Source organism: Pleurodeles waltl, chromosome 12, assembly GCF_031143425.1.
Source record: "Pleurodeles waltl isolate 20211129_DDA chromosome 12, aPleWal1.hap1.20221129, whole genome shotgun sequence".
NCBI lineage: Eukaryota > Metazoa > Chordata > Amphibia > Caudata > Salamandridae > Pleurodeles > Pleurodeles waltl.
In genome coordinates, this window is record NC_090451.1 from 63,042,266 (window position 1) to 63,066,868 (window position 24,603).

At 43.3% G+C, this 24,603-nt stretch overlaps 1 protein-coding gene across 1 annotated transcript in view; it reads left to right on the forward strand.

The window, feature by feature from the left end:
• SEMA6B (semaphorin 6B) overlaps positions 1 to 24,603 on the forward strand; it is a 289,073-nt gene that overhangs the window by 168,346 nt on the left and 96,124 nt on the right. The window contains exon 2 of the mRNA XM_069215814.1: positions 24,264 to 24,415. Within this exon, the coding sequence (XP_069071915.1) occupies positions 24,295 to 24,415 (121 nt within the window). The 5' untranslated portion in view covers positions 24,264 to 24,294. The remainder of the gene's footprint in view (positions 1 to 24,263; positions 24,416 to 24,603) is intronic.

A 24,603-nucleotide genomic window follows, 5' to 3' on the forward strand; every position in this document is an offset into this window, starting at 1 on the left:
GTACTGGTAGCGCATTCCATCCGCGAGGACAGAAAGAGACGCCGCGTCTGAGCGTGGCGTTACATAGGGTGTACACATTGTCTCGCTGCACTATTAGCATAGAGTGTACACATTGCCACACTGCATCATTGCCATAGAGTTTACACATTGTCTCTCTGCATTATTAGCATAGAGTGTACACATTGCCACACTGCATCATTACCATAGTGTACACATTGTCTCGCTGCATTATTAGCTTAGGGTGTACACATTCCCACACTGCATCATTGCCATAGAGTTTACACATTGTCTCGCTGCATTATTAGCTTAGGGTGTACACATTGCCACACTGCATCATTGCCATAGAGAGTACACATTGTCTTGCTGCACTATTAGCATAGAGTGTACACATTGCCACACTGCATCATTACCATAGTGTACACATTGTCTCGCTGCATTATTAGCTTAGGGTGTACACATTGCCACACTGCATCATTGCCATAGAGTGTACACATTGTCTCGCTGCATTATTAGCTTAGGGTGTACACATTGTCTCGCTGCATTATTAGCATAGAGTGTACACATTGTCTCGCTGCATTATTAGCATAGAGTGTACACATTGCCACGCTGCACCATTACCATAGAGTGTACACATTGTCTCGCTGCATCATTACCATAGAGTGTACACATTGCCACGCTGCACCATTACCATAGAGTGTACACATTGTCTCGCTGCACTATTAGCTTAGAGTGTACACATTGTCTCGCTGCATTATTAGCACAGAGTGTACACATTGCCATACTGCATCATTACCATAGAGTGTACACATTGTCTCGCTGCACTATTAGCATAGAGTGTACACATTGCCACACTGCATCATTACCATAGTGTACACATTGTCTCGCTGCATTATTAGCATAGAGTGTACACATTGCCACACTGCATCATTACCATAGTGTACACATTGTCTCGCTGCATTATTAGCTTAGGGTGTACACATTGTCTCGCTGCATTATTAGCATAGAGTGTACACATTGTCTCGCTGCATTATTAGCTTAGGGTGTACACATTGTCTCGCTGCATTATTAGCATAGAGTGTACACATTGCCACGCTGCATCATTACCATAGTGTACACATTGTCTCGCTGCATCATTACCATAGAGTGTACACATTGCCACGCTGCACCATTACCATAGAGTGTACACATTGTCTCGCTGCATCATTACCATAGAGTGTACACATTATTAGCATAGAGTGTACACATTGCCACACTGCACCATTAACCGAAGAGCTGCCGGTCGCGGTCCTTCACTAGATGAGGCCTCCCCGGCTGATTGGCTGCTGGCAGAGCTCTCTTGCCCACACCGGCGGCGCTCTCCTCTCCTGGCTGGCGGAACGCCCTCTCCGGGCTCCCATCTCTTCCGTCTCCTGCGCTGATTTGGAGCTGGCAGCACTCTCTTCTTCGGGCTGACAGGCACTGTGTCCCCCAGGCTGGCGGCAGTCTCTCCCCGCAGGGTCGCAGGACTCCGTCCTATTCCACTGGCTGGCGGCACTCTCTCCCCAGGGTGACAACACTCTCTCCCCCAGGGTGACAGCACTCTCTCCCTTAGGCTTCCAGCACACCCACCCCCAGTCTGGCGGCACCAGTGGTGTCAGGAGGGGCTGGTGAGGCCGGCGCCCCACCTGTAATTGCCCCGCCCCCCCCGTTGTGCCCCGCCACTGGACCACACCTGAAGCCAGCACAGACACCTGTCTGCTCAGCCTGCGAACAGCCATGTTGTCTTATTTATATTTCACCTTTTACATAATCATGAAACTCCTAGTGGTATTTGATTTCTCCAGGATGTTGTGCTTATGTAGATTTTTTCTTACACCATATCACTCATGTGTACCACGAGCTGTTATATAGCTATATATATATATCACTGAAAAAAACAAAGGTTACAGGGACGTTATAGCTAGGTTGACATTTTTCCCATACAAAACCAAAGAAATTCAGCAGTTAAGGTTATACTTATAGTTCTACTTATGTTAAGAAACTATAACTCGTTGCCCAAAATTACTTTCCGGCATGAGTTATATTTCTTCAGATAAGTATAACTATAACTGCTGAATTTCTATGCTTTTATTTGGGTAAAACATTAACCTAACTATAATGTCCATGTAACCTTTGTTTTTTTCAGTGAATTTCTATGATTTTTTAAGGCACACATTAATATATCTCACAGGTTGCTGCAAGCCAACCAGGGCCTTTTTGTTCCCCAGGATCCAAAGCGGAACCAAGCAGGATCCTTGAATCCACAGATCGACTGTAAACAAAAACAAGCATTTACAATGCAATGGGTCTCGCATTTTGTCAAGTTAGAGCTATTAGCGTTGTAAACTCCTAACCAGTCTTTTCTTCTGTACAACCCAGTGCGGTCGCGCTGCAAAATAAAAAGAAAAAGTAGTCCAGAAATCATACGGAAAACACAGAGTCTCCATGTTTCCAATAGTTGGTCAGTGCGCTCGAGGAGGGCTAAACACTGGAAAAGGTATGACGTATGCATGCCTTTCACTAATCAAAGCAAGTGGATTTTAAAAGGCAAGCCCACGAACCAATGAAAGTGCCTGACATAACATGGGTGTGGTTAGAAGCCCAAAGAGAGATTACAGCAGGATCGGATCGCTTTGCGCTCGACCCTAAAAATGGGCCAATATTTGACCATGAGGGGTCCATAAGGGACCCCTCCATGTATCCTATGGGGTCAGGATAACTTTTTCTTGACCCCTTATATGGTATTTAGACTGAGGGTGCGAGGCACGGAAAAAAGATGCTAGGAAGTATGTGAAGAAAAGAGTGAGCAGAGTATGCTGAAGAGGACGGAGATGAGGTTTGCAGATGGAGGATTTTAGAAAGATATCAGAGAAAAAGGGCATTGGGGTATAACTGAGAAACTGCAGAAAAAGTGGTATGTCAAGGAGATCTGGATTGACTGAGAAACTATGAAGACCATTGCACATTCCTCAAACCTTAGTAATGTTTAATTCATAGTCTGCTTAAAATCTTTAAATGACTTTGGCCCTCATTCTGACCCTGGCGGTTCTCTACCGCCAGGGCCAACGGGGGCGGGAGCACCGCCGACAGGCCGGCGGTGCTCCCTTGGTCATTCTGACCGCGGCGCTTTGGCCGCGGTCAGAACGGGAAAACCGGCGGTCTCCCGCCGGTTTTCCACTGCCCCTTAGAATCCTCCAAGGCGGCGCAGCTCGCTGCGCCGCCGAGGGGATTCTGACCCCCCCTACCGCCATCCTGTTCATGGCGGGAAAGCCGCCATGAACAGGATGGCGGTAGGGGGGGGTCGCGGGGCCCCTGGGGGCCCCTGCCGTGCCCATGCCCATGGCATGGGCACGGCAGGGGCCCCCTAACAGGGCCCAACTAGGCTTTTCAGTGTCTGCGATGCAGACACTGAAAAGCGCGACGGGTGCTGCTGCACCCGTCGCACGCCTTCCACTCCGCCGGCTCGATTCCGAGCCGGCTTCCTTGTGGAAGGCGCTTTCCCGCTGGGCCGGCGGGCGATCTGAATCAGATCGCCCGCCGGCCCAGCGGGAAAGTCAGAATACCCCTCGCGGTCTATTGACCGCGGGGCGGTATTCAGGCGGCTTCCGACGGGCGGGCGGCAACCGCCGCCCGCCTAGGTCGGAATGACCACCTTTGTGTGTGTGTGTGTATGTATATATATATATATATATATATATATATATATATACACTTATCTCTGTGGCCACTCCTAAAAATCACTCCTAGAGACGCCACTGAGCTGCACCCTCTTCCCATGCTGCCAGCGCTCGAACCCCTGGCTGTAAGGCGCTCCCCCTCATTAGACGAGGCCGCAGCGTTCATTTGCGGATGACAGGTCTCCACCAGGGACGGTGCGTTTCCCCGGCTGGTTTCGCCGGTGTGGAGAGGGTGGATTTCCTTATCTGTCTGCTTGGGTCTGCAGTGCAATTGCATTGATTTTCTTGCGCTCCCCACGCCACCGCTTGATTGCATTTCAGACAAGAAACAAGTTAAAAGCTGGCAAGTGGCGGGGAGCTTAGCTCTCTCTAACTTCCGAAGGAGGTGAGACCGCCCCTCCGTATAGTTAGCGCCTTGGTGCCTGCTCCTCGGAAGATGTCTGAGCGGAGAAAATCGAAAATCGACCAGCGACTCTTCCTAGAAGGCCGGAGATATGGATTACGTCTCTGCTGTTATCCCTATAGGCTTCCGTAATTGTACCGCCGAATGTCTGTTTTTTTTTTACTTTTCGTGTTAAAAGTGAGCCATGAAGTGCGTGCTGCTGAAGTGTTTGATTATGTGTCGTGTTATGTTACGTCTTATTGTAAAGTGCACCATCTTCGGCCCTTTGGTGCACAGATCCTGTTGCCTGCCCTCATTGCTAAGTCCCTCTGGATATATATATATATATATTTGCATAGCACACGCCCAGCCAAAGGTCAGCAGTATACAAGATGCAGCCAATGAGTGATATTGGAAAGATAGATGGTTTCTGAGAGCAGCAGTGGACTGTTACTTCACCGTGATATAGTGTTCTTTAAAGAGGTGCATCTTCAACTTTTTCCTGAATTAGAGCAGGGTTGGGGCGGTCCTGATGGATACAGGGATGTTGGTCCAGGTCCTGGCTCAATCTATATATTGATAATCTGTCTTTAAACATTTAACATCCGGAAATCCATTATTTATTGTACATCTTTATTAATCACAAACATGTTTTAAATTTCATTACAAGAATCAATGTTGTCAAAAATCTTACAACAACCTTAGAGTGACACATATGATGTAAGACATTTAAAAAACCCAAACCAAATACACCATCCATTCTTGCTCTAAATACTTTAAAGTGTTTCGAGGACGGAGTCTTTCTGGATGTAAAGCAATACTTTGGTTGAGAATCTCTCCCACTTTAATGCATAAATAACCTTAGGCCCTTTTCTTTATAGCCTCGTTAAACATTTTCCATAGTCAGAAAATTACTTATTATTGCACTTGTACAAGTTCATGCATTCAACATGTTGACAACTTATTCAACTATACACAGTGTCAAATATCATATACAGAAATATCTAAAAACTCCCAGACATCAGATCTAACGAAGACTTCATGATTTTTTAAATATTAGCTTAATAATTTAGATGAACACGGAAGATTCACAATGTAATGCATCTATGATTCAATTGAACTTCCAGAGCTCTATCTGTGTAACTATAATGGGGAATTGAGGACTATGCTATATACCATTGAATCAGATCATAACACTTCAATATATTTTTTAAGCGACCTCGACACAGCTTGAAAATCAATTTGCTGTATTGGAAGTTTCTGCATATTCACAGCCACTGTTTCTCTAAGAAAGAATGCAAGCAACATGCTGCAATTCTAAAAAACAAATTGATAAGGGGTTATCCACACAGTTAAAAGAATGGCATATAAATGTGTCAAATACCAACATAGAGAACATCTTTTGGAAGTAAGAGAAAAAAGAGAATATGCAGGAAAAAATCATATTTGTGTTTGTGTTTGGTTACATAAGCAACAATATCAAGAACTTAATAAGGTAAAATCGGGACGTTTCAGCTTTAAATATAAGCAACATGAAACATTTCCAAACAACCATTGTTTGCCTGTGCAAAAGAACTATGTATTAAGGATTAAATAATACATAGTTTCCCAGCCATTATCAACAACAAACAAAGTGGGTCATGCTGTGTTTGTAAATATACTTTAAAGCCTGAAGTATTTAAAGTACTCAATATCACTAGGTATTAGATAGACCATACTATTGATCTTAAAAAGTATCTCTTAGTATTTTTTTTGCCCATGTAACAAAGGGCCTGATTTAGAGTTTAGCAGATGGGGTACTCCATCACAGATGTGACAAATATCCTGTCCGCCATATTACGATCCCATGATATCCTATGGGAATTGGAATATGGTGGGCGGGATATCCGTCACATTTGTGACAGAGTAACTTGTCCTCCAAACCTTAAATTAGGCCCAAAGTCTATAAAGGCAAGACCACAAGTGAAAACCAGAGCCACCAAAAACATGTCAGCTAGTAGACTGAAAGATAAAAATGCCCCTATGGTTAGACATTTCACTGAGATTGACCAATCGAAAGGTGACATTAAATGGTTAGTTATATAGAAGGTCAACAATAATCTAGAAAACATTATATAGCAGACACATTGATTTCTAAAGAATTGAAATTCATTTATTTACTGTAGCACGTAAAACAAGCCTAAAGGAAGAAATAGACTGGACCTCACAGGGTTTATGTAAATATAAGGAGATAAGATGCCTATGAGATTATTGGTTTCTAAATATTTTTTAACAAATTTGTAATTAAAAAAACAGCATTTAGTTTTATAAACTCACATATATAAAAAATAAATACACCACTCAAACCTGTTGAATGCCCTGGTTAACAACAATGGATATCTGCCTCTGTTTATATACGCAGATCGTTCATTCTACAAAATGCTATCATCTTCTTGGGATTGGATTGACTAGCATTTATCAATTTGATAATTACTGTAATGCTCCTACATAAATGGAACCTATGTTGGCTCTAAAAAGAGATCTAAGCCTTTGACTTCTGCTTTTGGGCGAAAAACACTGGTCCTCGAAACATTCCCATTGAAACGCAAGTTGAAAATAGGATCAGGGCCTTCCAAGATACTGAATGTAAACCCAGAAGAGTTATACCAGCAATTTCCTATAGCACCATGAAGAGGATTGCTAGAATGCATTGATTCTGGCTTTTGAGGCGACTGAGATAGAAAACCACTATATAAAATTTAAAAATAAAAATGTAAAGATTGGTTTTGACATCATTTCAAGATTTAAATCAAACAATTGTACCTTTCAGATGTATAGAAAGAATCTTGGTGGCATTTTGGTCAATTAAAAAAATAAATTAGAACAAATTATGTGAAGGAGAGGAGTGGATATTAAATATAGATAAGTTAAATACCATCAAGAAAACATGAAGTAACATGTTTATAATCCGGTTCGCTCCTGTTTTTAGGAATAATCATTATAAACTAGTCTCTTACTTATTCATATAATCTATTGAATGCCCCCAACAATATTTGTTTCTGGCTGAGTATTAAGTTGGTTGAGAAATGTATAATTAGTTTTATTTTAGAAAAGACTGATGATGACTGGTTGTGATATACATGGTACTTGTGCTGACTCTAGAAGCGATCTAAGGCCCATATTTATACTTTTATATCCCCGCATTTGCGTCATTTTTTGACGCAAAAGCGGCTCAAACTTAAAAAACATAATTGTATTTTGTAAGTTTGTGCTGCTTTTGCGTAAAAAATGACGCAAATGCGGCGATATAAAAGTATAAATATGGGCCTAAATGTCTGTTTTCTGCTATCAGGTGAAAATGAATAGTGTATGTCAGTCAGCGATAAAATTAGTGCCCGTTGGGACACTGAATTCAGCCGTATGATTTTGATTGCCTGCACACTACGGCTCTGGCCTAAGAAGAGTGACATAATAATGGGGAGCCCTATCAGTTACTTTCCTATAATTGCAAGATTGTGCTATCTCAAAAGTCTGGTTCAAAATAATTATGATAAACATATATTTGTTTCAATCAAGCCCAGCGCTAACGACACAACAAAGGAAACCAACAGCAAGATCAAATTAATCCATGTCAAAGAGCCAAGACTTCAATTTAGACCTGAACAGAAATGTGTTCTCAGATTCTCCGAAGTCACAGAGCCAAATGAAATATATTCCTAACCTTGGATGCCAGCACAGAGAAAGATCATGCGCCTTGGTTTCCAGTCGGAACCGTGGACATTTTAGGAGTGTAGCCTGTTCAGATCATAAGAACCCCCAAGTGGGTAATGACAAAGCCTATTACAGATATATTTGGGAGCCATCTGATGAAAAAACCAAAATGCCAGTAATGTAAGTAATGCACTTTTTTGATGGGAAGCCAATGAAGCGCTCTGAAATGAGAAAGCACCGACTGAGTGCTAGGCAATCCCAGGATGAGCCTGGCTGCTGCATTTTGTGCAATTTGCAAATGTTTTAGCAGACAGGATGGTAAACCTAGATAGAGTGCATTGGCATAGTCCAATTTGGAGGGGAAGGACACATGCACAATGGTTTTCCATGTGTCTAGGTGGACAAATTCCAGAGTTTTCTTCAAAGCCTGTAGTAAAGCAAAGCAAGACCCTGCTACTGCTGAGACATATTGGCCAAGGGGCACAGTATTATCAAACTTAAACCCTAAGTTTCACATCACACTAGAAGGTATGGGGGAAGTCCGAATTCCTCCGGCCACCAGTCATTGGACCACTCGGTAGCAGAGTGACCAAAAGGCAAAATCTCTTTCTTGGATGCATTACACCACAAACAGTTATTCATCCAAAGATAAAATTGGTAAATGTGATTAAAAGTAGGCAGAAGAGCGAGATTACAACTACTGAGAATAAATAATGGAGAAAATCCAAAATGTTATGGTAATTATTCTCCATGTACATTAAATAAACAGGGATGGAAAGTAAATAAAAAGAATAGAAAGGATCCTAGACCTACCCTGGTTAATAATGAGATATGTAGGAATTAATAGAGATTTCCCATAAGAGATCTATTATATTCTGACATATTACATAATATGAGAAAATAAGCAATGAGGCAATTATATTTTTTTCTTGTATTGTATAAGGGATAAAGTACTGCCTGCCATACATTAGAAGGATATTGCCAGTCGCAGAGGAGTTCCATATCCCTATAGAGGAATGAGGCTGAAGGCCGAGTTCCTTTCTAGGGATATGGAACTCCAAGGTGACTTGCACTATTCTTAGTATGTACTCCAGGGGTACTTTATCCCATATCATACATGGTCAAAACCTTGGGCAAAACTCTTTCATATGAAAGAGTGAGCATGTTTGCACACATGAAGAATAAAAATAAACCTATAGTGCAAAATTAAACGCATCAAAAACCTGTTGCATTTTTGTTTCAAACAGATATCAGAAACACTTCAATATACATTAGTTTTCTTTAAAAAAAAAAAAAAAAAAGCTGCAGTAGATTGGAAGGTGGAGAAACATGCAGAAAGATTCTACCTTTCCTCTAAGGAAGGCGAAAAATAAAGATATTCTCTCTGCTTGTCATTGCAAGCTATTAAAATAGGGTAGAAGAAAGGGCAGCAACGTTCAGTTTGTTGCTTTAAACAGCTGCTTTATTTATGCTCCCTGACCTGCCTTTCATATCGGCTGCTGTCTTTGGCAGCAGGCATTGTGACGTCAGAACTCTAGTGTAATGACTTCTGATAGTCGAGTTGTGATGTCTTTTCGTTATAATGGACAATATGGTGCATCACAGGTTGCTGATACTAAATAAATTAATGGCTGCAGTTTATACAGATATGACAGAATCCCATTTATTATTAAATATTTAAAGACCGGTATCAATACATAGATTAAGTTTATGAGAGTGCCTAGGCACCCTCTGTGATTTGGGCCAATCCAATAGATTTTACTTTCAGCTTTCGGGTGCCTAGATGGAAAGACCCGCTGCTTTGTGTTTTTCTGTTTTACACTTCGTAGTTTGCAGTCTGATGGTGTCCAGGCTGCGGTTGTGCAGAGAACCACCAGAGATGCTGAAAAGCGGGGTGCTGTTCGTCATGGCTCTGTAAATGATGCAGCTGGTTTTGAAGATGTTGTGGTCTAGCTAGAGAAGACAATGAAGTTCCACCAGGATGGGGGTAATGTACGTCTTAACACTTGCCCCGGGCATTGGTCCTCGAATTTCCCTTTCACAGTGATGCGATTCCTGAACCAGCTTCTCACTGTCTATGCAACCAAACCTCCCTGCCCCACTCTTAGTGTCGCTCAGTCCCTGCGTCCATGCCTCCCTGTCTCTATGCCCATGTAGTCTCCTGTCCTTTGCACTCCCTTTCCTGTTTCAATGCCCCTGTCCCACTCTCCGTCCTACTTTAACATTATTCCTCTCCGCAGAAACATTAATGTAACGTTGTTCAGATCTGGGGAAAGCATAATGCGGCATTGTTTGGGTATAGAGAAAGCATAATGCAGCATTATGTGGGTACAGAGAAAGCATAATGTAACATTGTGTGAGTATAGAGAAAGCATAATGTAGCATTGTTTGGATATAGAGAAAGCTTAACGTAGCATTGTTTGGGTATAGAGAAAACATAATATAGCATTGTGTGAGTATAGAGAAAGCTTGATGTAGCATTGTTTTGGTATAGAGAATGCTTGATGTAGCATTGTTTGGGTATAGAGAAAGTATGATGCAGCATTGCTTGGGTATAGAGAAAGCATGATGTAGCATTGTTTGGGTACAGGAAAAGCATGATGTAGCATTGTTTGGGTATAGAGAAAGCATAATGTAGCACTGTTTGGGTATGGAGAAAGCATAATGCAGCATTGTTTGGGTATAGAAAAAAATATGTAGCATTGTTTCGGTCTAGAGAAAGCATACTGCAGCAATGTATGAGTATAGAGAAGGCATAACGTAGCATTGTTTGGGTATAGAGAAAGCATAACGTAGCATTGTTTGGGTATAGAGAAAGCATAACATAGCATTGTGTGAGTATAGAGAAGGCATAACGTAACATTGTTTGGGTATACTATAGAGAAAGTATGTCGTAGCATTGTGTGAGTATAGACAAAGCATAACGATGCCTTGTTTGAATCTAGAAAAAGCTTACTGAAACATGGTTGGGGTCTGTAGAAAGTTTAACGTAGCATTGCTTGGCTATAGAAAAAGCATAGCGTAGAATTGTTTGGGTATAGAGGATATAGAGAAAGCATAATGCAGCATTGTTTGGGTATGAAGAAAACATAATGCAGCATTGTTTGGGTATAGAGAAAGCATAATGCAGCATTGTGCGAGTATAGAGAAAGCAAAACATAGCATTGTTTGGGTATAGAGAAAGCATACTGCAGCATTGTGTGAGTATAGAGAAAGCATAACGTAGCATTGTTTGGGTACAGAGAGAGCATAATGCAGCATTGTTTGGGTATAGAGAAAGCATAACGTAGCATTGTTTGGGTATAGAGAAAACATAGGGCCTGATTCCGATAGAGGCGGGCGGCGGTAGCCGCCCGCCTCGCGGGAACCGCCATATGGCCGCTCCGCGGAGGCCATTCAGGCTTTCCCGCTGGGCTGGCGGGCGACGGCCAGGAGGCCGCCCGCCAGCCCAGCGGGAAACCCCTCCCCACGAGGAAGCCGGCTCCGAATGGAGCCGGCGGAGTGGGTATGTGCGACGGGTGCAGTTTGCACCCGTCGCGTATTTCAGTGTCTGCATTGCAGACACTGAAATACACAGTGGGGCCCTCTTACGGGGGCCCCTGCAGTGCCCATGCCATTGGCATGGGCACTGCAGGGGCCCCCAGGGGCCCCGCGGCACCCCCTACCGCCATCCTGTTCCTGGCGGGCGAACCGTCAGGAACAGGATGGCAGTAGGGGGTGTCAGAATCCCCCATGGCGGCGCAGCAAGCTGCGCCGCCATGGGGGATTCCAAGGGCAGCGGAAAACCGGCGGGAGACCGCCGGTTTTCCTTGTCTGACCGCGGCCAAACCGCCGCGGTCAGAATGCCCTGCGGGGCACCGCCGGTCTGTCGGCGGTGCTCCCGCCGACCCTGGCCCCGGCGGTCTGAGACCGCCGGGGTCAGAATGACCCCCATAGTGAGGCATTGTGTGAGTATAGAGAAAGCATAACGGAGCCATGTGTGAGTATAGAGAAAGCATAATGCAGCATTGTTTGGGTATAGAGGGTATAGAGAAAGCATAATGCAGCATTGTTTGGGTATAGTGACAGCCTAATGCAGCATTGAGTATACTGACAGCATAATGCAGCATTGTGTGAGTATAGAGAAAGAATAATGTAGCAACGCGTGAGTATAGTGACAGCATAACGGAGACTTGTTTGAATCTAGAAAAAGGAGCATGGTTGGGGTCTGTAGAAAGTTTGCATCTGGAGAAAACCTCAGTGTAACATTGTCTTGTCTGGAAGAAGCTCAATATAGCATCGTTCGGTCTGTAGAAAGGTTAAAAACATTGTTTGGGCATAAAGAAAGCTCTAAGTCGAATTGTGTGGTATGGGAAACGTTCAATTTAACATTGTTATGTCATAGACTAGAGGAAGCTTAATATAGCCTTTTTTGGTCTGGAAAAAGTTCCGGGTGGTATAGTTCGAATGTACAGATAACAATGTAGACCTGCTGGGTCTAGAGAAAATGTAACTCATGCTTGTTTGGGTATAGGGAAATATCAAGGCAGCAATGGTTGGGTTAATGTAACATTGTTTAAGTCTATAGAAAGCTTAATGTAACATTGTTAAGGTCTACAGAAAGATTACTGTAACATTGTTTGGATCTGTAGAAAGTTTACTGCATCGTTCAAGTCTGTAAAAAGCGTACGGTGCTTATAAAGCTCCTACCATGCTTTGGTGATGCCACGAATAGAAGTCAGGACCTTAGTTGGCCTGTGTCTTAATTCTCAGGACCCTAGTTGGCCTGTGTCTTAATTCTCAGGACCCTAGTTGGCCTGTGTCTAATTTCTCAGGACTCTAATTGGCCTGTGTCTAATTTCTCAGGACCCTAGTTGACCTGTGTCTAATTTCTCAGGACCCTAGTTGGCCTGTGTCTAATTTCTCAGGACCCTAGTTGACCTGTGTCTAATTTCTCAGGACCCTAGTTGGCCTGTGTCTAATTGCTCAGGACTCTAGTTGGCCTGTGTCTAATTTCTACCAGTTTTGGCAGATAAGTGGTGTCAGGCCTGATCTGCAGTTGTGATTCATCAGGTGAATGAAGTGGCCTCTATCTAATTTCTCAGGACTCTAGTTGGCCTGTATCTAATTTCTCAGGACTCTAGTTGGCCTGTGTCTGATTTCTCAGGACCCTAGTTGGCCTGTGTCTAATTTCTCAGGACCCTAGTTGAACTGTATCTAAATTCTCAGGACTCTAGTTGGCCTGTGTCTAATTTCTCAGGACTCTAGTTGGCCTGTGTCTAATTTCTCAGGACCCTAGTTGGCCTGTGTCTAATTTCTCAGGACTCTAGTTGGCCTGTGTCTAATTTCTCAGGACTCTAGTTGGCCTGTGTCTAATTTCTCCCAGTTTTGGCAGATAAGTGGTGTCAGGCCTGATCTGCAGTTGTGATTCATCAGGTGAATGAAGTGGCCTGTATCTAATTTCTCAGGACTCTAGTTGGCCTGAGTCTGATTTCTCAGGACCCTAGTTGGCCTGAGTCTGATTTCTCAGGACCTAGTTGGCCTGTGTCTAATTTCTCAGGACCCTAGTTGGCCTGTGTCTAATTTCTCAGGACTCTAGTTGGCCTGTGTCTAATTTCTCAGGACTCTAGTTGGCCTGTGTCTAATTTCCCAGTACCCTAGTTGGCCTGTGTCTAATTTCTCAGGACCCTATTTGGCCTGTGTCTAATTTCTCAGGACCCTATTTGGCCTGTGTCTAATTTCTCAGGACTCTAGTTGGCCTGTGTCTAGTTTCTTCTAGTTTTGGCACATAAGGGGTGTCAGGCCTGATCTGCAGTTGTCATTCATCAGGTGGATGAAGACGTTCTGGTAGATGTCCTGACGTTTGCTGGGTAATGTTCAGTTTTGGTTGTTTAGATACAAATATTTTCCTATATTTCAGGCCCCCCTTTCCTTAAAACCAATGCAGACTTGTGCCTCACCTGAAGGGACAGGGTGGCCTGAGGCTGAATATTATCTGCCCTTGATTTATTATAACGTTAAAGGGAGAGTTTGATGGCTTAAGGTTGAAAGAAAGTCAGGGTGTTATGATGGCGGAAGGAGAGAGGAAGGTGCGATAACTCCTCTTTATTGGTCCCCTGAGCGGAGAATAATGAAAAGTTTAAAGACAAAAATGCAAAGGTGTCTGACGCTCACTTACTGCTGATTAACTAGGAGTCCCTGGCGATGGTATGTTGCACCTGAGGCCTCGGTAAGGTGTTGTATAAGTCTGGCTTATGTTATGTTATGTTGTGTTGTTATGTCATGTTATACTGTGTCATGTTATGTCATGTTTTACAATGTTATGTTATGTCATGTTTTACAATGCCATGTTGTCATACAATGGCATGTATGTCAAGTTTTACAATGTTAAGTCGTTATACAATTTCATGTTATATGTTATGTTATACAGTGACATGATATGTCATGTTTTACAATGTCATGTTATACGTCTTGTCATGTTACGTTATACAATGTCATGTTATATGTTATACAATGTCATGTCATGTTTTACAATGTCATGTTATGTCGTTATACAATGGCATGTCATGTTACACAATATCATGTTATGTTATATAGTGTTATACAGTTTCATGTTATATTATACAATGTCATGTCATGTTTTACAATGTCATGTTATACGTTATGTTATACAATGTCATGTTATACAATGTTACGTTATACAATGTCATGTTTTACAATGTCATGGTATGTCATACAATGTCATGTATGTCAAGTTTGACAATGTTATGTCATGTTATACAATTTCATGTTATATGTTATACAATGACATGTTATATGTTATGCAATGTCATGTTATGTCATGTTGTACAATGTTATACAATGTCATGTTATATGTTATGTTATAGAGTGTCATGTTATGTCATGTTTTACAGTGTCATGTTATATAATGTTACGTTATACAATGTCATGTTATATGTTGTTATACAATGTCATGTCATGTTTTACAATGTCATGTTATACGTTATGTTATACAATGTCATGTTATACCATGACATTGTATAATGTAACATTGTATATGTTGTTATACAATGTCATGTTATGTCATGTTTTACAATGTCATGTTATTCAATGTTACGTTATACAATGTCATGTTATGCCATGTTTTACAATGTCATGTTATGTCGTTGTACAATGTCATGTTATACAATGCCATGTTATGTGTTATGTTATACAGTGTTAAACAATTTCATGATATATTATACAATGTTATGGTAGGTTACGCTGTGCAGTGTTATGTTGTACATGTCACGGCTTACATTATTTTATCAAGTGTTATGTTACACATGAGTATTTTTTGTTATCTTATGATGGGTATATTGTGTATTAGTTCGTGCCACCCATAAGTTGCCTCGAAGCGACTAAGGGGGACAAAGAGATGAGAAAGAGTGGCCGAGGGCCAGGTAAAGAGGGGACCTGATGGGGTGCATGAGGCAGAAGACCTGTGCTTGGGGTTCTACTTCCCCGAATGCCAGCTCCGCGCAGGGGGGGAGCAGAGGTGCATTCTACATTGTCAGCCTTACGCCTACATCTGAGGGGTACCCGGGATGAAAGCAGGAGGAGCCTCAAGGGGACAGGAGAGGGGAGGAGATGAATCTTTTGGGGTGAGATAGTGCAGTGAAATGAAGAACATGAAAGAGTCAAATTTGTTCACTCTCATCTTCCACAGGTCACCTCATTGTGGGGCCAAGTTGTTTCACTTCCCTTAGCTTCAGTTAACAAATCTCCCTATTTGAATGCCTTAATAAGATACCTTCTTAAGGTTACAAATATAGAACAGAAGGATATTTTTTTATAAACTTATATGCAAAATCTAAAAAAATTCTTGATTATCTCTGAAGATAAGCAAACAGGTTTCCATCATTCCAACATTTACACCCAGATTGTAGTAAGCTTTGAATTACTGCCACACTTGGTAAAGTCCTAATCAACTGTTTTTGTCCTTAACTGTAGCTGAACCCTATGGGAGTTTGAACAGCAAGCTAATTATATGAATTGCCTACAACTGATAAGCCTTGATCGATCTTCCTCGAAGTTGGCCCACAAAAGAGTCAATCACGCAAAGTGTTTTTCAAAGTTTAGTGTGAGTCCACCCCAAAGAAAAATCCAGGTTGAGTTATAAACCATCCATAAATCTGCAGTAATGCAGAAAGTTTGTTGCACCTTAATTGTGTATTTCAGTCCTGTAGTGGCCACACCCCTTGACCGGGTGTAGACCTCTTTGGGCAACAGCCCTGGGCTAGGCCTAGGTTTCTTTAGGAGAACACCGGCTATCTTTCTCTTTCAATCATAGCTCTTAACTAAGGGTAGACATCTTGGGACTGTGTCACAATACTGGTATAGATCTTTGGGCCATATACATTGACCACGTAGAGAAGTCTTTGAACAACAACCCTTGACAGGAGACTGATCTGCAACTGTGCTTCTTGACTGGGAAGAGAGCTCTTCGAACCACACACCATGACTGAGTACAGCGCGTTACTGTCTTTTGGCTAGGTTCATGCTATACAAATACTGAACACATACATGAGTGTAATGCACTCTGACGCATTCTCAAGTGCCCCTTGGGTGATGTAGGCTTCTTTGAACCCTACCTTTCACTGGGACTAGACCGCTTTGAACCACTCTCCTTGCAGGGACTGAGCCTCTTTATACACGACCCCTTACTGGGAGTAGGCCTCTTTCAACCAGAGTCCCTACTGGAGTTAAGCATCTTTATACCCGACCCATCCTCGTCTGAGCTGGACTTCTTTCCTGAATGGTGGAAGAAACTGAAACCGAAAAACAGAAACCATCTTGGCCAAACCAGAGTTTGTTACACTGTTCTGGTCAAAATAAGCAGCTGTCAAACCAGCTCTGCTACCAAAAAGCCCTTTTATACATTGCATGATTGCGTTTGTACAGCGCTTACTCTCCCTGTGTGGGGCACTGAGCGCTAAATCCCACGGTTAGCAACCTACAACATGCGTGTGTGGTTGGAAGACTTTTCTCTTTGCTTGAGCTGTTGTGGGAAGTTTTTCCATGTCTTGTGTGACCTTCATGCCACATAATGTCCAAAATGAACAATTTTCATCTGTGACCCTCCTAAGGAGTTTTGTGTTCAGTGAAAGCTTAGACTGGGCCTGCAGACCAGTGACCGTCCTCTCAACCTTCAGAGTTATAGGAGCTATGAAATGGTCGTTCTGGAAAAGCACCTCCAATTTCCACATTTTATAAGGGCAACGTTTAAGCTATCTTCTGCATCTTAAGTATAAATCTGACATTGAAGTGTGTCATTTTACAAGAATCTTCATTTTTTTGGTTCGATTTTGCGAGCTTCTTTAACTACCATAGCAATGTTTTATATCATCCCCTGGGAGAGAAGCAATAAAAACACTGTATTTAGAAACAAGCTTTCCCACACTCCCTCAGAAGAAATGACCAGTTTGAGGAACCACAAGTCACACACAAAGTATTACATGAAACTGCTGCTCAGTTGTGTACAGTAAAAACCTCCATGCAGGAATTTGTATACGTCAGACCATGCATTCCTTGGATGAAGCTACCTGCACTTGGTTTCCAGAAAAGTCCCAAAATTCCAATACATTTAAGATTTTAACACCACAGCGCCAACTTTAAACTTGGCATGCAAGTTTACGACATTGTATGATCTTTGCAATTTCCAAGATCGCAGAAGTTTTAACAGGTCTTGAAATATTCCTTATTTTCATAGTCATAGTATAGTCTAATTGCCTGATAAAGATTGGCCGGGATGGTGATTCTGGCTAGGGCTCTGGTTAGGTTGGTATATCCATAAGGAGGGTGTCCCCCTCTGAAATGAGAGGCAGGTGACTAAGAGAGACCATCTAAGGTGAGGAGGCCCCTGGTGAGTGGAAAAGGTATTCCTTCTGGGTAATGTTGGGTTCCTACAGAGACCCTATAAACTCTGTTGAAATTCTTGGACAGAATCTCACATCACGGTGTCATTTTGACTCTGTTAAAAATGGGGTCTCTAGTTGGCAGTCGGTTTGCACCCTGTCCAAGTAGGGACCCTCACCTTAGTCAGGATAAGGGAGATACCCGCTCAGATAACCCCTGCTCACTACTTTGGTAGCTTGGCACGAGCAGTCAGGCTTATCTCAGAAGCAATGTGTAAAGCATTTACACACGACACACGGTAATACAGTGAAAGCACTACAAAATGACACCACACCAGTTTTAGAAAAATAGGCAATATTTAGCTATATAAAACAAGACCAAATACGATAAAAATCCAACATACAGTAAATAAGATATGAATTTTGCAAGAATTACTTAAAAAGACAGTTCCTTGAAGTCGATACCTCCACTTGGGGCTATCACAGCGTCGTGATCCACAAAACCAACAGCTCAGGCCGGCCGTGGCGTTGCGGGCCAGCTATGGTGTTGGGAAGAACCACAAACAGTACCTTTGGAATTGCAGGGGGCGTCGTGATCCTTGTGATGAGATCCAGAGAGTGACATAGCGGTGTCGGTTCTGAAGTTCGGTGCGGGGGTCGTCGGGCCCTTGATGTTACACGCATGCAGATCGAACTCCTGGCTGATGAAGTCAGGAGCACTGGTGTGGATGGCGTTGGGCTGTTGTGCAAAGCGGGATGATGTGAAGGGTGGTGCCCACAGGTCACGGTGCAGGCAGCGGCTCCGTGACAGTGTCCAGCAGCGTCGGTGGGACCAGGGCTGTGGTGTGAAGCGGGGCGGTGTGACGTGCGGTGTCACCAGATTGCGGTGCAGGCAGTGGGGTGGTCGTTGCTGAACCGCTGTTGTCGGTAGGCCCAAGTTGGCAGGGCGGTGGGGTATGGGCTCCGTGCGGCATCCACGTGTCATGGTGCAGGCAGGGACACCTGGTGATGACACTGGAGTCGATAGTGCTGGTGTTGGTGGACCGGGGCTGCGGTGCGGGACGGGACTGTGCTTTGTGTACCTCACGAGTGGTGTCCACAGGCAACGGTGCAGGCAGTGGTGTCAGTGTCAGCAGGAGCGGAGGCGTTGGGGATGCCCAGGCTGCGGTGTGTGCAAGGCGATGCCAGAGTGCGGGGAGCAAAGGTGCAAGCAGCGGCTCAGTGGTGGCATCAGATGGCAGCGTCGCAGAGACCACGGTTGCGGTGCGAAGCGGGGGCGGTGTGTCTCCATGCGGCCTAAGCAGATCACGGTGCCGGCCAAGCATTGTTTGCGGCATCGCTGTGGTTTTTCTTCTTGAACAGCACAAAACACACAGTTCCCAGTGTTGTAGGCAGATGAAACTGAAGTCCTTGGTGTCCCTGAGACTTCCAACAGAAGGCAAGCTCCATTCCAAGCCCTTGGAGAACTCTCTCAAGCAGGATACACAGCAAAGTTCACCCTTTGCTCTCTTTTATGGCAGAAGCAGCAACTGCAGGCCAACCCAGAAAAGCAACACAGCAAAGGGGCAGTACTCCTTCTCCAGCTCTTCAGTTCTTCTCCTTGGCAGAGGATCCTCTTGATCTATAAAGATTCTAAAAGTCTGGGGTTTTGGGTCCAATACTTATACCCCTTTCTGCCTTTGAAGTAAGCAAACTTCAAAGGAAAGTCTCTGTTGTTAACAAGATCCTGCCTTGCCCAGGCCAGGCCCCAGACACACACCAGGGGGTTGGAGACTGCATTGTCTGAGAGCAGGCACAGCCCTTTCAGGTGTTAGTGACCACTCCTCCCTCCACTCTAGCCCAGATGGCCCATCAGGATATGCAGGCTACACCACAGCTCCCTTTGTGTCACTGTCTAGAGGGAATTCACAACAGCCCAACTGTCAGTCTGACCCAGACATCGAATACACAACCAAATGGTTTGAGCAAGAAAATGCCCACTTTCTAAAAGTGGCATTTTCAAAGCGACAATTTAAAAACCAACTTTACCAAGAGAGATATTTTTGAATTGTGAGTTCAGAGACCCCAAACTCCAAATCTGTATCTGCGCTCAAAGGGAAACTGAATTTTAAGGTGATTTAAAGGCAGCCCCCATGTTAACATATAAGAGAGATAGGCCTTGCAACAGTAAAAATTGAATTTGACAGTATTTCACTATTAGGACATGTAAAACACACCAGTACATGTCCGATGTTTAACATACACTGTTAACATACACTTAGGAATGCCTTACATGAATAAAAATGGACGGTTTGGACATTGCAAGTGGGTACACATAACAGGTTGAATTTTCAGTTTAAAACTGCATACAGAGACACTGCAGTGGCAGGCCTGAGACATGTTCACAGGGCTACTCATGTGGGTGACACAATCAGTGCTGCAGGCCCACTAGTAGCATTTGATTTACAGGCCCTGGGTACCCGTAGTTTACTTTACTAGGGACTTCCCAGTAAATCAAATAGGCCAATCATGGATAACTCAATCACCAATACAATGTACATAGGTAACACTTGCACTTTAACACTCATCAGCAGTGGTAAAGTGTGCAGAGACAATAAACCCGCAAAAACAGATCTAAAAAAATTGGAGGAAGAAGGCAAAATGTTTGTGGATAACCCTGCAAAAAAGGCCATTTTCAACAAACTCGTTCCCAGTGTTTCTGTTAACATGCCTGTCTGTTCACATGGCTATTAAAATATGATGCATGGCCATGGCAGATTGCACGCTGTACAAGTGGCAATAAAATAACTTTAAAATATCAGATATTAGTCTAGAAACCAAAAAGTCCAAGCCAATGGCCTTTGGTCTAGTGAACCTTATCATACTGTTTAGTCTCCTGAACTTTCAACTTTAATGTTGAAGCGTAAGCCCAATATCCGTTGAATCTGTGCTCTTAAGTGTGGGGTGCCCTTTACTTTTTGAGGATGTTATTGAGAAAGTAATGCCCTGAAACAAGGATGTTGACTAGTGGCGAATCGATGAGTCTGGAACTTGAAGACCAGGGATCTAAGATTGTCTTCAGCACTTGATCAAAAGAGGAAATGTCTGATTCTGGGCAAATTACATAGAGCTTGAAGCTTTTTCCAAGTCACAAAAAGTTAAAAACTGAACCCTGATTCACACAGGCCCGATCAGTGAAGATGTGTATGGCACGATATCACTTGCATGTGTGGACATTCCATAATGTATGCAGAATTTTCTGCCTTCTATGCAGGCTTTGTTCACTACCCCCACTAGTGAAGGAGAACTGGGGATTCCCGAGAAGGCAAGAATGCAAATGAGGAAAACTTCCAAATAGTCCTTTAACTTTTAGAATTTTTACTAATATCTTTAAAGCCTATCTAGAATTATCAGTTGGAGAAGAGTTCTTTCTTGTCGAAAGATATAAATCTGTTCAAATTGATTTGTCCAGCCCCTACCCCTTTCCAGTCAAGTATGGGGGGTCCCCAAAGAATATCAATTTATTTCAATTTATTAGCAGTTTTATAAAGAATGAACTAAGATCTGAAACAAAATCAACAGAGCACTGTATGATTTACATAAATTCATAGGTTCAAGTTACATTTATACATATTTGTACCTACGCTTATGCTTAGTCAAAATACAACAAAGGTACAGGATTTAGGAAGAGAAAGGTACAGGATTTAGGAAGAGTAAACATATAAAAAATATTTTACTTGGGAACAATCAAATGAGGTCATGTTATATGGATATCAACAACTTTGCAGTTATCTAAAACATATACAAGGTAAGGGGAACTTGGAAGAAGAAAACTGAAAGGAAAATGCTTGAAAAAATTGACCATTTACAGTGGAGTCCCTAATTCTCTGTCAGTGACTCAGTAGGTCTCACAGATGTGGAGCCAACTTATTGGAGGAAATGATGTCAGAACAGCAAGTACCTTAGTTCTTTTTGATGATCTAGTTGAGATTGCTGATTGAATGTCCTGCAATACCTTTTGTGAACTCCCTGAGAAGGCTTCTTGTAGCATTTTCACTTTCTTAAGTCATAGTTCCCAGAAGGTGGGTGTACAAACTCCACAGAGAGCACAGAACGTCCGAGATGTTCAGTTTGTGGCTGAGATAGTTTGCAGTTTCATTGTGGATGTGGATGGGGGATCTCTGCGGGTGATGCAGGCTAGCTTGAAAAGGCTTATTGTTTCCACTGGGAACCATTTGAGTATAAACCCTGCACTAATGATTTTCAATCTACAAATGGAGACAAAAGGTCATCTCCCGAGTGAGCAGAATGTTGACGGATAAAATGCTTTTATGATAAGCAACTGCACTTCACGGTATCACCAGCATCAAACACCCAGTGCCGACGTTGTCTGGAATGCATTCAAGCGTGGATGACTGTCGTCTATGGCAATCTCTACTTGAGAAAGTATGAGTTCATTCTGTCCTCTGTTGGTTGACTTCAATCGCAGATCGAAGGGTGGCTGACTTCAATCGCAGATCGAAGGGTGGCTGACTCCAGCCTCAGGTCGAAGGGAGACTGACTTCAATCGCAGATCGAAGGGAGACTGACTTCAATCGCAGATCGAAGGGAGACTGACTTCAATCGCAGATCGAAGGGAGACTGACTTCAATCGCAGATCGAAGGGTGGCTAACTCCAGCCTCAGATCGAAGGGTGGCTGACTCCAGCCTCAGATCGAAGGGTGGCTGACTCCAGCCTCAGATCGAAGGGTAGCTGACTTCAATCTCAGATCGATGGGTGGTTGACTTCAATCTCAGATCGAAGGGTGGTTGACTTCAATCTCAGATCGATGGGTGGTTGACTTCAATCTCAGATCGAAGAGTGGCTTGACTCTACGGCTCTTATTGACATCTCCAATGCTACTAATGCCAAATCTCTTGGATTCTACATGAACAAGTACCTCTTTTACTAAGAAAACCTAAAAAGCAAGTACCAGAAAGCTTGGTGTGATATCAGCCTTCTACACGGAACATAAATGTCTACTAGGCCACACCTTTCACACCACCATTGAAGCTTGTCTCCTACATAAATGTGGAAATATAAAATGGGGCTCATTGATGGATTGTAACTAAAAGTGATGACTGAGCTTCCAAAAATCAATTCAGTTTGTATTGTGTACGATATAAATGTTTATTATATGTGGAATTTGATACATAAACTTCTACTCATTACACAGACACACAGAAACAGAGGCGCCTACATAGGCTGCATGCCGTAAAAGGCATGCCCCTGTTTATTGGTGGTTCCTTTGAAGTCCAGATGGCATGAAGAGAGTGTCTTTGCTTCCCCTGATGGGCTGCTGAGTCTAGGAGCAGTGCTTGAAAGGGGAAACACCCGGAAGAACGAGTCCGGAACCACGAGGTTGCGAAAAACAAAAGCAAAACAACGCTTTCGTTTTCCACCACTCCCTGGTTTTGGTACCTCAACGATGCATGTCTGAACAACGTACATGTGTGGTTAAGGTACAGAAGGGAGTTGGAGTGGACGCGGTGAAGGAGGAGGTAAGTTGGGACTGGGGGGTGCTGGGGGTGATTAGGGTTGGGGGGGCAAGACTTAGATTTTAGGGGCGGGGTGGGGACTCAGGGTATTTTTATTTTTTCGGGTGGGGTGGGGTCTGGGGGTGATTAGGGTTTCGGGGGTCAGGGTTTAGGTTTAAGGGGTGGGGCTGGGGTGGAAGCATGTCGGGTCGTGCATGCTGATTGGTAATGCCTTTACCAGGAAAGTGTTTACAACGGTAAAATCGTTGTAAATGCATTCGTGATAAAGGCATTAGTGTTTAGAACGAGGTCGTTGTTCCGATCTCGTTGTTGAGCCATGGGTGGTTTAGGCACCCGTGGTTCCGACATATAACCCATTGAAAGCATTAATGCACTTGCACAACTTTTGCACAACTGTCTACTGTACGGTTAACAATCACCATCCCATCCAGAAGCGTTGATGTTCTCTGCAGGTGAAGCACTCCTGGTCTCCCAAAAAGAGCTGGTGAAATACCTTAAAACAAATAAGCAAAAAAGTAACCAATAAAGCTGTTCTAAGTACTATATTTTCAGAGGAGGAATGTTCCTCTACTGCACCACATAGACGTGTCATTGTCCATGCAAAGCAATGGAAGCACTTTGACCATGATTCATACTTTTGTTTGCGCTGCATTACCGTCATTTATTGACGCAAAAGCAGCACAAACTTACTAAATACAATTGTATTTTGTAAGTTTGCGCTGCTTTTGTGTCAAAAAATGACAGTAATGCGGCTCAATAAGCGTATAAATCAGGGCCTTTATGTCTATGGGTGTGTGGGGATATGTGATGTGTTGATTCAATCCCTTGCTTAGTACACAGAAGAAAATGTCTTGAAAGATACAATCCAATAGTTTACCATGGCGGTGCTAATGGACAACTGCGCCAAAATGCGATAATAAATGACTATGTGGCCATCACTGCGTCTTCTAACTGTTCTGGAATATTTGGAATTAGAAGTGACATTAATATGCACATAGATATTCTTGTTGATGAACTGACTTTTACTTTAAATGGGCTTGTGAGCCTTTGCCTAACCATCCATCGCCGGCTCCGACTCACCCTGTTTCCTCGTCCTCGTTGCAGGTGGCGACCCCGAGCTCGCTGTCCGGAGACCATGAGCCCGTGCGCTCCGCTGCCACTGCTGCTGCCGCCGCTTCTTCTCTTCCTGCTGGATGGCGCAGTGGATGCCTCGTTCCCTGAAGAGCCGGGGCCGCTCAGCGTGGCGCCCGCAGAGAGTAAGCAAACCATGTGATGTCGGCAGGGTGGCGCAAAGGGACCTCTATAGGAGATACGGGATGGAAAGGGCACCTGTAGCTGAACCTCCCATCACCTTCATCAAAGTTCTTCCAAAATATTGAGTTTTTTGCATCAACCCTCACTTAGGTTAACTCCATAGCACCAAAGTTAAGAATAGTAAATCTAT